Source organism: Eretmochelys imbricata, chromosome 17 (genome assembly GCF_965152235.1).
Source record: "Eretmochelys imbricata isolate rEreImb1 chromosome 17, rEreImb1.hap1, whole genome shotgun sequence".
NCBI lineage: Eukaryota > Metazoa > Chordata > Testudines > Cheloniidae > Eretmochelys > Eretmochelys imbricata.
Genome location: NC_135588.1, coordinates 18,659,780 through 18,672,814, shown reverse-complemented (window position 1 = coordinate 18,672,814; position 13,035 = coordinate 18,659,780). Strand labels below are relative to the sequence as shown.

At 39.8% G+C, this 13,035-nt stretch overlaps 1 protein-coding gene across 3 annotated transcripts in view; it reads right to left on the bottom strand.

Annotated features, from left to right (window-relative positions):
- CUX1 (cut like homeobox 1) overlaps positions 1-13,035 on the bottom strand; it is a 398,353-nt gene that overhangs the window by 210,958 nt on the left and 174,360 nt on the right. For all 3 annotated transcript variants that reach the window (XM_077836870.1, XM_077836868.1, XM_077836869.1), the window contains exon 4: positions 9,979-10,057. In XM_077836870.1, coding sequence (XP_077692996.1) covers positions 9,979-10,057 — 79 coding nt within the window. The remainder of the gene's footprint in view (positions 1-9,978; positions 10,058-13,035) is intronic.

Genomic DNA, 13,035 nt, shown 5'->3' with positions numbered 1-13,035 from the left:
TTCACAAAAGCTTATGCTCAAAGCTTATGCTCAAATAAATATCTCAAAGGTGCCACAAGTATTCCTTTTCTTTTTAGTGAAGGGAATGTTAGTCTTCATTATCAAAAAATAGTACAAGCCTAAATTCTGCAGACATCTGAAGGCTTTAGAGCAGTGATACTCAGACCTTAATGGTTCAAGAGCCAAATTAGCAATCAACATTACCCAAAAGAGCCACAGTAGAGTGAATTCATAGTTTCATTTACTGTTATATATATAATTTTCACAGCAAAATGACTGACCAAGTATTCTACAATTGGTTAACAACATAGTAAAATATCCCGGTTAATAATTAAATCACATAGCGTTTTAATATCATGTACTGCAAAAAGCCCTAGGAGACATATTAAAGAGCCACTTGCTGCTCCTGAGCCTCAATCTGAGTATCACTGCTTTAAAGGCAAAAGAAACATGATTCTGCTGCTTGGACAGAAGGTCAGATATAGGATGTGGCACACTGAGAGACTGTTTCTCATGGAGCATCATAGAGCACTTCTCCTGTAGCAGCACTCTCCACAGCTTGCAGGAAGAGTGAAGTGTTGTGTGATGGGATGTGGCCAGTTGAACCATAATTGTGTGTATCCTTTAAGCCATAAATTGGTTCCTCGATACCATGGCTATTGTTTAAAATCTACCTTACCTACCAAACCTAGAATGGCTAGAGCTTCTACTGCCGCACTGGCTGCAAAGGTGCTCCAGGCCTGCCCTGACTTGAGAAGCAGCATTTCTTTTTTTGCACTAATGTCCATACCGCTCCAACAGAGTTTCAGTTAGCTGGGTGCATGATTTGCCCCTTAAGTTACATTCGTGTCCTTCTCTTTCAAAGAAGCTACAAAAATAAAGCTTCCCACAATTTTTAAACATAAAAGTCAGATCTCCATAATTATAAATAAAATAATATTTCACAAAATTTATGAATACAATACGGCATCAGACAAAGAACCTAATAATTCACAGGAGGAACAACCACAATTCAGAATGCTCCAGTTCAATTTCTAATATTCCAGTAGGGTTGCCAACTTTCTACTCGCACAAAACTGAACACCCTTGCCCCACCCCCTGCCCGTCCCTCCTTTGTGCCCCATCTCTGAGGCCCTGCCTCCTGCTCACTCCATCCCCATTCCCTCTGTTGCTCCCTCTCCCCACCCTCACCCACTTGTTCATTTTCACCAGGCTGGGGCAGGGGGTTGGGGTACGGGAGTGGGTGAGGGCTCTGGGATGGGGCCAGGGATGAGGGGTTTGGGGTACAGAAGGCGGCTCCAGGCTGGGAGGGTGGGGGGTGGAGCAGAGGGGTTCAGAGTATGGGAGGGGGCTCTGGACTGAGGCAGGGGGTTGGGGTGCAGGCTCTGGGGAACGGGTTCTGGGGTGGGGCCTGAAATGAGGGGTTCTTGGTGCGAGGCAGTGAGGGCTCTGGCTGGTGGTGCAGACTGGGGGGGGGGGGCTGGGAATGAGGGGTTTGGGGTGCAGGAGGGGGATCAGGGCTGGGGCAGGTGGTTGGGGTGTGGGAAGCAGGCTTACCTCAGGCAGCTCCCACCAAGCGGACTTTTAACAGCCCGGTTAGTGGTGCTGATCAGAGCTGCCAGGGTCCTGGCGTTCTGGTCGAAAACCGGACACGTGGCAACCCTATATTCCAGTAACATCTGAGGAAGTCTGAATTTACTACTTGCAGCCTAAGATCAATACAATGTTACAGAAAAGCACTCAAACTCTAAGACTAATTTCTCCTATTCTGAAACTATAATAAAAAAATGTGTAGTTCGTTTACCCTCAACCTTTCTTCCCCTGAAAAGCATTCAGAATATGTTTTGATAAAAAGCTCGGGCCTTATTCTACTTCAGTCTCACACTGGAGGGAAGAGGGTCACTATCCTCATCTGTCCTTTCACAAGTAGAATCAAGAATCCTACATCTTGCACTCTGAACTCTAGCATTGCCTGCAGCACTGGACACCCTGATAGGGGTAGTAGCGGGCAGGCTTGCGGGTTGGGGCAGAGCTGTAGCAACAGTCCCTGGAGCAGCATCTTTCAAAGGGTGCTGCAGCTTTTACTCCCACCTGAACCTTCACACTGCCCCCAGGAATATTCTGTCTCTTCCCCTAAGGCACAATCTTCCAGCCATTGCCAACATCTACCTGCACCTTCTCTCTAAGCCTCCAAACCTCCACCATACCTAATGTGTCAGTTCCTGATAAATATGCAATAGAGTTCTTAAAGTGCACGCTTTAGGGATATTTTCCCTATATTATTTCAGCTTTTAGAAAGCTACGATACTTATCCCAATTATTAATTCAATAAGAAAAAAAGAGGAAAAATATGTCAACTGGTATTAAAGTCAGCAAAAAGATGGTCCAAATCCAAGCCATATGTTCAGATAACAGAAAGAGCTGTAACTAGTGTGAGTTCAGTTTCCAAACATGTGGACACTGAAGTGGGTCTTTTAATGATCATGACTGGTCAGGACTTTGTCTCTCACCTAAAAGACAGTACTTCCAGCACCAACAGTGTCTCCGAACACCATGCATTGGTCCAATACAGATACTGGGTGAGATTTTATGCTGCATCTGTAAGAGGCACATCACAATACTTGTAGCCCAGAGGGAGAGGGCTAAGGCAGCCTTAAACCACCTTTGCACCCTCCCAATCCTACGATGATCCAATGGGTAAAGCAGCCTCCAGAAAGCTGCTCTGAAAGGTGTTACGACAGCCTCCCGGGGCTCCCTCTTGGGACGCAGCGCTACTCCTATGTACGGTGGCCCTGCATCCCTAATGCAACCCTCCCAATCCCAGCTCTGCCCTCTCCCCATCCCCTAAACCAGTGCTTGCAAGGGGGTCTATGGAAGGCAGCCTTATAGCTATCTTCCATAATACTTGTGCTGGGGAAATTCTCTCCGAGACAGAACTGGGGGTTTCAGAGTCCCTTTATTCTGCTCCAGCCCTTTTACCTGGCATAAAGCACCTGGAAAAGGAGCAAGGATTTCGCCCTCAATGGGGAGGAACCACCTACTGAATCACTCGACCTACTTCCCAAGACTGTGTTCATTTACTACCAGTCACTCATCCAAGTATTAGCCAGGCCTAATCCTGCCTAGTTTATTAGATGTTGAACATTTAAAAAGTCATGCCCTTTCTCTGTTTAGCTCTAGCAGAACTCTGTTCTGCACCTGCTCTTTATACAGTTTTGCCAAATGATTGAAGATCAACCCAATTAGAAGCATTTAGAATGTACTAACTTTTTCAAACATATTTTAGTGTCCCATTTCAGAATCTTTGTAACTTGCTCACTTGGGACCTGATTCACTCTCACTCTCATCTCTTCACCCTTTTTTAAAATGTACATACAACTGATATTACTTTATAAGCACAAAGGGCAGTATGCTTATGTTATAAATAAGCAAGTTCCATGGCTCTCTGACCATTTTGGTAAGTAAATTGGTGTATATACTCTCCTGTTTGTCTGAGTTATCATGAATCTTGTATCTCTCGTTTAATATTATACATTGTACTTGGGAAGAAACAAATAACCAAACAAAACAAATTCCTACTTCCCAACATTTATCACCCCCGGTGTAAGTGAAGGATTACTTTTTGGTGTCCTTTTCTGAAAAGCACGAAATGAAGGTAATAGCCTGAAACCTCCACTTCATAAGACAAACTGTCTTGTAACACCTTTAGTAGCTGTTGAAGCCTTTATCAGATTACAAAAGCAGCCTGGATCTCTTCTTCCCCTTCCCTCCTCCTTTGTCCTGTTCCCTTGTTCCCATTAATTCATCCCATCCTTCCTTTTCTCTTACCTCACCTCTGACCTCATAAGATTTAAACAAAAACATTTTTTAAATGAACCTTTAAGTTGTATCCCTTTCTCCCTCCCCACAAGCCCCGTTTGCCTATCTTTCTAGATTGTAAACTCTTGGGGGCAGAACTTCCTACATGTTCAGAGCATAGCACATTCTTGGGCCTACCATGATATAAACAAATAAAGCATTTGAAATGGTGACCTACATGAAAGAAGTTCTCTCTAGCCAATTATAAATTCTCCAGACTCCAACATATCTGAAATTCTTAACATACAATATTGCAGTGCTGGAACTCTGTCAAAGAAAGTTAGCTTACTTTTATCTTTAATACCCTTGACAGAGTTGTTAATATATAAAAATAAATAATAAACAAATGAGAATCATGGTATTAAGAGCTCTTTAAGAAAAAGTAGATTTTCGTTTCTGGGCATGGAAATAATTCCCTTTTGTTTATTATTGATTACTTATTACTGGTTACTTGATTAATTTTATACCATCTATTGCCAGTGCTTGAATAGTGTAACTTACAGAAGAAAGCATTATGCCAGATAGCGTTCGCAGGATTGAATCATAATCACGTATGAACAAAATACTTATGTAATTCTTTATGTGGAAGGTCCTCCCTCAACTGATCCATAAGTCCATCTTCTCCTTCAAATTTCTCTTCAAGGCCTACTCCCAATGTGGCACATATAAAAGAAGTCAGCTAATTTATGATGGATAGATGTAAGGGTTGATAGTTGGCCCCTTAGCAATCTGCAACTGTAATATTTCATGCAAATATACGTAAGAAATTTGCATGTATTTTATTATCCTCTCCCTCCATCCTTTTTATTCCACTTGTCTTTTTTAGACTGTAAACTCTTCAGGGCAGGGACCTGTCATCAGCACACTAGAGCCCTTGTCACAGAGCAGGTTTGTGAGTGCATTAGTAGTTCAAATATTAAATGCTACTCAAATATGTTTTATTCTCTAGTTTTGTGAACTCAGCTGTTGGCATAATGCATTGACGTTAGTAGGAAGACAAGAAAACCTCCCTAACATCTTCTGTTTTCTAAGGGGGAGGGGAAAAAAAGAATGAAGGGGAAAAAACCTAGTATTTCAAAATAACTTCCACCATTGGCACAGTTCTGACAATTCACATGATAGGAATAAATTTATATTAACTCTGTTCTATAAAAAGAAGTTAAATTAGAAAAGAATTTTTTATTTAAAAAAAAAAATGTTTTGGTCCCCAACAAAACATACAGGATATTTTTGGTTTCAGGGTAGCAGCCATGTTAGTCTGTATTCACAAAAAGAAAAGGAGTACTAGTGGCACCTTAGAGACTAACAAATGTATTTGAGCATAAGCTTTCGTGAGCTACAGCTCACTTCATCGGATGCATTCAGTGGAAAATACAGTGAGGAGATTTGTATACACACAGAACATGAAAAAATGGGTGTAATGAGAGCGCGGGGGGGGGGGGTGGACGACACCTTTTGTAGTGATAATCAAGGTGGGCCATTTCCAGCAGTTAACAGAAACGTCTGAGCAGCAGTGGTACGTGGGGGAAATAAACATGGGGAAATAGTTTTACTTTGTGTAATGACACATCCACTCCCAGTCTCTATTCAGGCCTAAGTTAATTGTATCCAGTTTGCAAATTAATTCCAATTCAGCAGTCTCTCGTTGGAGTCTGTTTTTGAAGTCTTTTTGTTGTAATATTGCGACTTTTAGGTCTGTAATCGAGTGACCAGAGAGATTGAAGTGTTCTCTGACTGGTTTATGAATGTTATAATTCTTGACATCTGATTTGTGTCCATTTATTCTTTTACGTAGAGACTGTCCAGTTTGACCAACGTACATGGCAGAGAGGCATTGCTGGCACATGATGGCATATATCACGTTGGTAGATGTGCAGGTGAACGAGCCTCTGATAGTGTGGCTGATGTGATTAGGCCCTATGACGGTGTCCCCTGAATAGATATGTGGACACAGTTGGCAACGGGTTTTGTTGCAAGGATAGGTTCCTGGGTTAGTGGTTCTGTTGTGTGGTTGCTGGTGAGTATTTGCTTCAGGTTGGGGGGCTGTCTGTAGGCAAGGACTGGCCTGTCTCCCAAGATTTGTGAGAGTGATGTGTCGTCCTTCAGGATAGGTTGTAGATCCTTGATGATGTGTTGGAGAGATTTTAGTTGGGGGCTGAAGGTGATGGCTAGTGGCGTTCTATTATTTTCTTTGTTGGGCCTGTCCTGTAGGAGGTGACGTCTGGGTACTCTTCTGGCTCTGTCAATTTGTTTCTTCACTTCAGCAGGTGGGTATTGTAGTTGTAAGAATGCTTGATAGAAATCTTGTAGGTGTTTGTCTCTGTCTGAGGGGTTGGAGCAAATGCGGTTGTATCGTAGAGCTTCGCTGTAGACGATGGATCGTGTGGTGTGGTCTGGGTGAAAGCTGGAGGCATGTAGGTAGCAATAGCGGTCAGTAGGTTTCTAGTATAGGGTGGTGTTTATGTGACCATCGCTTATTAGCACCGTAGTGCCCAGGAAGTGGATCTCTTGTGTGGACTGGACCAGGCTGAGGTTGATGGTGGGATGGAAATTGTTGAAATCATGGTGGAATTCCTCAAGGGCTTCTTTTCCATGGGTCCAGATGATGAAGATGTCATCAATGTAGCACAAGTAGAGTAGGGGCGTTAGGGGACGAGAGCTGAGGAAGCGTTGTTCTAAGTCAGCCATAAAAATGTTGGCATACTGTGGGGCCATGCGGGTACCCATAGCAGTGCCGCTGATTTGAAGGTATACATTGTCCCCAAATGTGAAAAAGTTATGGGTGAGGATATTTTTGAACAATTAAAGCAACATAAATGTACACAAAACATACTCAAGGTATACTTTATGGGATTTAACTTTAAGAATGATGCTTTTTTAGTACACACAGGTTGATGGGGTACTTGAATAGTAATATAAATAGGTGGGAAAGGGCATAGCTATCCTTTATATGAGCAAACCATTCTATTCATAAGGGCAATTATGCAGATAAAAATGTCACTTTTTTCCCAAATTCTTTACAGATGAGTCCAAGTGAAAATTTGCTATACAAGTCACTAAAGAAAGTCCTCAAACTTAGCTGAATCCATAAAGGATCACATCTGGTGTTTCAGTATGGATATATTTTATGAGTAAAATTAAAATAGTAGCTGTTTTTAATTATACAAAGTATGTACATTATTACTGAACAGAGGTATATATGCTTTCTTCAAGACCCATAAAACCACCTGCTGGGATTTAGACAGGTGCAATTTTTAATATGGTACTATAAAGAATACTTAATTTCTGATAAAACTGTACTCTGGTCATATAACAGTGATGTGTGATACTAAATAGCCACTCTGCAGAATTCCAACCTTCGTTCCATGCTGCATCTCTGCAGGATCATAGCATTATCAGAATGGCATAGCTTAGTATGCACATCGGAAAAAAATCATAGCTACATTCTGAAACTGAGAATATGAGTAAATATTTGAGACATCAGACAGAAGTGGTAGGTCACATATGTAGTGCTAAACACAAGCAAAACACCACACGCCTGACAAAGGTATGCTGATATCATTTAGAGAGAGAAAGGCAATCCATAAACATAGAAGACCATGAAAGATGGGAAAAAACATGAAAGACTAGCACAAAATGATGGCATTATCAGTATCAGCACTATAAGCAGCATATCTACACGAAGACATCTGGGAAAGTACACAGGTGCTTCACCTTTTCACCCTGATGGACTAGATTTAATTTTCATTAAATGGTTTGTGGAAAATAAGTGCTCGCATACCTGTATATAGCCATAAAGGGATATATTGGGTTTATTCTCAATTTTTAAAATTTTTGTTCCACCACAGGCAGGGATCTAACAGCAGTCTTTCCATTCACCACCCAATCTCATTTAAAAGGTGAACACCAAGCAGGCTCTTCCTTCCACGAGCAGGGGTGCTGGAACTATGAGTGTGGCATTATCCCTTGGCTTGAAGTGGCTTCCATCACATACAGAGTTAATAGTTTTCTTCAATGGCTTTCAGCACCCCCACTATAAAACTTGTTCCAATGCCACTGTCCATGAGGCATGATTTCTGGAGATTTAACTGAGGGGGGAAACCCTGCAGTTATTACCAGCCCCACAGATTCCACTGTGTTCTAACCTAGCCATCTTAAATTTTCCTGTGATGGTAAGAATCGCAAAATTTGAAGAAAAAAAAAAAAAAAAAAAAAACCTGACTGGCATACAAAATACAACGTGTATATGTAACAGGTGGGCAACGAAAGACCGCGGAGTGTGAAAGACTGCATGTATAACGCTTAGGCTAACGAAGGAAAAGAAGAAGTCTTTTACTCACAACGAGGTACTATAGAAATCTCTCTCGTAAGTAAGGATCCCCGAACAGGAGAGTCATATTTTTATAAAAAGAAAAGGAGTACTTGTGGCACCTTAGAGACTAACAAGTTTATATGAACATAAGCTTTTGTGAGCTACAGCTCACTTCATCGGATGCATTCAGATGAAGTGAGCTGTAGCTCACGAAAGCGTATGCTCAAATAAATTTGTTAGTCTCTAAGGTGCCACAAGTACGCCTTTTCTTTTTGCGAATACAGACTAACACGGCTGCTACTCTGAAACCATATATTTTTATGTTCCACATGAAATTTTCAATTTGACTTTACGCCTTTTGGATCTTGCACCTATGATAATGTGTGTTCTACTGAAAATATCTTCTACTGTGCAGAAGTGGGAAGAAGCCTGCTCTCTTCTTTCTATGTAACCAATCAGTGCTGAAAATGGACCATGAGAAATCAGGTTCACTTGTTTGACAAATTATGGCTTAGAGGACAACACAGGCTGCCATATGCCTCTTGCATGGGACACTTAAGTATAGGCCTTCTTGGAGAAATCTATTACCTTTCTGAGCCACAGGGCAAGTGCAGTAAACTGTGACTTATCTACAAAAGGGTGAGGACACAGAGTAGGAAACAAGTAAATGAATAAAAACTCACAGGCCATATTTGAACAACCTAACTGGATAAGCTACTGCCTGGGGAACGGCAGGCCCCCTTAGATGGGCAGAATGAATATGGACGAGTCCATGATATGTTATCTATATATTCATTGTACTGCACCCAGCACAAAGGGGCCCTTGCCTCTATGCACTTCTGTAATACAAATGATAATAATTTTAATTATAATGCTCTGTCTGGGGAATTAAGTGATGAATACTTAATGATGAAACAAGCTGTAAATAAAAAATTGAGAATTGTATTACTGTTAGAAATTTGCAATGAATACATGATTGTCTAACTTGTCACTTGTCCATGACCATGCAGACAATGATGGAGCTAGAAAGAATACCCAGGACTCTGACTCCCAGCCATCTTATCTGAACATGACAGCAAAAATAAAAAATCTCCAACCAATCTAATGCACCTATTTACCATACAAAACTATACCCTCTCTCAAATTGTAAGTAGAGAAAAAAAAAATCTTAAAATTTGGGCTGCCCCAGGAATAAAGGAAACTTCCAATCTGATACTATACATGAACAGCCTTTACTTAATAATTAGGTACAGACTTAATTTTAATAAAATTGAAGCTTGACAGAGTTTAGTTTGTCAATATCCAAAATGCTTTTCCTGTTCACAACTACTTAGCAGCAGTGATAGAGACTGAGCTCTGAAAACAAACTGAAAGGTTTGTGTTTGCCTGGAGATGCGCAGAGTTGCTCTTTTCTCTGCACTTTAAACGGAGCTACGACATTAATTTATTTGGTTTGCATCATTAAGATAAAGTTTCAGATAGTCTCTCTCGAAAGGCTGTGAATTTATTTAATAAACCATTAACATTCAGAACAGGTTTAAGAATCATATGGTACTACAACAATTAAATATAAAATGATTCTTACAATACTTAACATGTGAACTCAATGAACTGTTTTAAGAGGAGCCATGAATGCGCCTAAGTTAGGGTTCTTTCCATTAGAAACAATGTCATAGTACATCAATTTGAGAATAAAACCACTACTCAAATATAACTTAGCAAAGGCAAAAGAAGAAGAAGGAATTCCCAATAGCATCTGGAACTACTGAGACCATTTGCTTTTCAGAGTAGGATAATAATTTGCTTACCTGGAACATCAATTAATCTCTTATAGACATTCAAGAAGGCTGCCTCTGCTTCTTTGCTTCTTTTACCTAATGCATCAATCTAAAAAGGATGAGGGAAAAGAAAGCTTTAGACTTGTTCAAGAAAAACAAAGACACATGCACAGCAATGGCACCATATACATAAATGAATAAATGTATCAACAGTATCAATTTAGTTCAAATGTAAAATGGGAACCTGAGTTCTCGATATACATATTGGGAAGTACTAGGGGGAATCAGCTGTATAATATGATTTTTTCTATGTGATTGTACTAAATATACTAAAAGACCAATTCTAACACAACAGTAAACATCCATATTTTATGCCCAATACCATCTATTTTAGTTCTTTGGCATTATATATTATATAAAAATGTATTTGGGACACAGGTTTTCCATGAATAATTTAATTTGTTTGCCACTAACTGAAGCCTAGCTATACTACAGCATCATACACAGGCAAGGTTTGTCTCTCTGCTGGTCCCTTTCCACCTTTTTCGGCAACATGTGCAGAGCTTTGTATTTCTATCAGGTCTCCTGGCAAGTCATGAGACTTTTTTCCTGGAACACTGCTATACCAAAGACTAAGCAGTCATGGATCTCCCACATACAAAGGAGTTCTCCTGTAAAGATCAGACATATTTCCATTTAAATTCTGAATATCCTTCCTTCTGTGACCTTAAATTACACCAGTAGGGGCAGATGCTGCCCATAGACATGTATGTGGAACTCCTCCTGAAGATAAGAGGAGCTGTGCATCCACCTGTGAGGGCAAAATTTACCCAATACTGTTTACTATAGTTTTTCTCAGTGATTTCATTCCCAAAATAAAAGGAAGGGTAACAACTCTGAGAATGCACTAAATATTCCTTGGGTGAAGAATATGATTTTTTTTAAAGTTCCTAGTGCATTGGATTAGATAACAAAACATTTATAATTATTAAAGGTTGACCAAGCACTGTTTTTATACACTCCAGTGCAGAAGGAGACAATGAGGGAAAACAGGAAAGTCTTTGGCAAAGTTTTCTAATAGTATACTGAGGTCTCAGTTAGTACTCGAAGGATGGATATTATAGTACCCATATTTTTAATAAAACTCAAGGAAGGATCTGGATATCTAAGCCTCATTTCAACTAAAGAGAAACAATTGATAAGGGATAACACTATGAAACATTTGAAAGATGTGTACGTCAACATGAACTACAAAAAGGAAGGTCCTGTCTAAAAAATGTCCTTGAATTCTTTAACCACGTTACTGATTTGGTAGATAAGGCTGAAACAATGGAGATAGTTTACTGTATCCATGTTTCAGGAAAGTATCTGATACTCTACTACATGAGCGTTTGACTTGCAGAATAAGAAAGTATCCCACAAGCAATCTATTGAAATGGATTCTAAACTGGCTTTGGCACAGGAAACACAGGGTGCCAGTGAAAGGAAACAGCTCAGGGAGGAGAGAGATAAGGAAGGGGGTGCTGCAGGGTCAGACCTGGTGCCATATCTGTTTACTTTATATGAAAATGACTTTGTAAAGGGAAGGATTTTGAAAAGCCTAGAACTATAGATGGGCAACATAATGGAGGAAATTAGACATTGTGCACAGGAACAGAGCATACAAATTCCAAATGACTTGTATAAATTAGTCTTATGGACTAATAACTGACTTGTAGAGATTATAAAGACGTTAAGGCAACAAAACTAAGAGACACGGACAATTGTAAAAACTACTGAACAGCACAATACGGTATATAAACCAAGAAAAGACTTGGGGGAAGGGGTCCAGGAGGAAAATAAGGACACTAAAAGCATCTGCACAACGCTTGGAAGCAGTAACACAATCTTGGGATACACAGAGAAAGGTTGTAGAGAGAGAAGTTATTCTGACACAATTCAAAGCTGCATGTAGAAAAATGAGCCAAATTCTGATCTCACTTGCACCCAGGAAAATATGGAGTAACTCAATTGACTTCAGTGGAGTTGCACCTAATTAACACAGATGTAATGGATGTCGGAACCTAGACCACTTTGTGCGATTCCTGTTAGCTTAGAAAATCAAGGGTATTGGTGAAATTGAAAGCAAGCAGCAGAGGGCAAAATGATTGCAGATTTGGGGAGCAGATATAAATTCTGAAGAAAGATTGGCTATGCTTGGCTTTTACAGTTTACTAAAAAAGGTTATGGAAAAACAGTGCAATCTCACCGGGCATGAGACACACTGGAAAGCAAGGAATAGATGGTTGTGAATAAGTTGTTTATTAATTCAATCACAAGAAACCACAAATGGGATGATGTTCATGAGGGAATGAGCACATAAGTATTTCAGTTAGAACATCTTTCACATAAAGAATATCTGGAAACTGGAATTTGGAACAAATTGCCAAAGCCTGAAAAACATAAGATGGTATAAATCAATGCTTGAGAGAACTAAACAATATTTTTGAAGTAGAGAGAATAGATACGGGAGCCACTAGCTAGCTTTTTGAGATTCAGATGAAGAGGTATATCCTGGATATATAAATGAAAGCTCTGAAAGGACATATGTACCATATGTTGTACTTCTGGATCTCATTGTTCCTATACACACTTTTATCTCCATTTGCAACCTTTCTACATCGTACAGATCTAAAGTATAACTATTAAACCCTATTAACATTAGAGAACTGATAATATACTTGGGGGGGGAGGGGGAATCATTCACCCTTTCTATCAAAGCAACAGCATTCCAGTTGATTGAGACACCTTTTCTATGAAACACTTGAATGGATTTATTTTCATATCAGAAGTTTTTCTTTTCTAAAAAATGACACATACTTATTTTCTGTTTAAACAATATAAAGTGTATCATTGAGTTACCAACACCTGGTTATAAACTGATTAATATTAAGTATAAAATAGCAAAGTTCAAATGACGTACACCAAGTGGATCAAAGATGGCAAGCAGTTTCGTAATTGACAGTAATGCTCTTGACTCTTTCAAGTCCTAAATCCAGAATTGAGATTGCAAATAGTTAGACTAAGGCACCAGAATTTCCATTCACC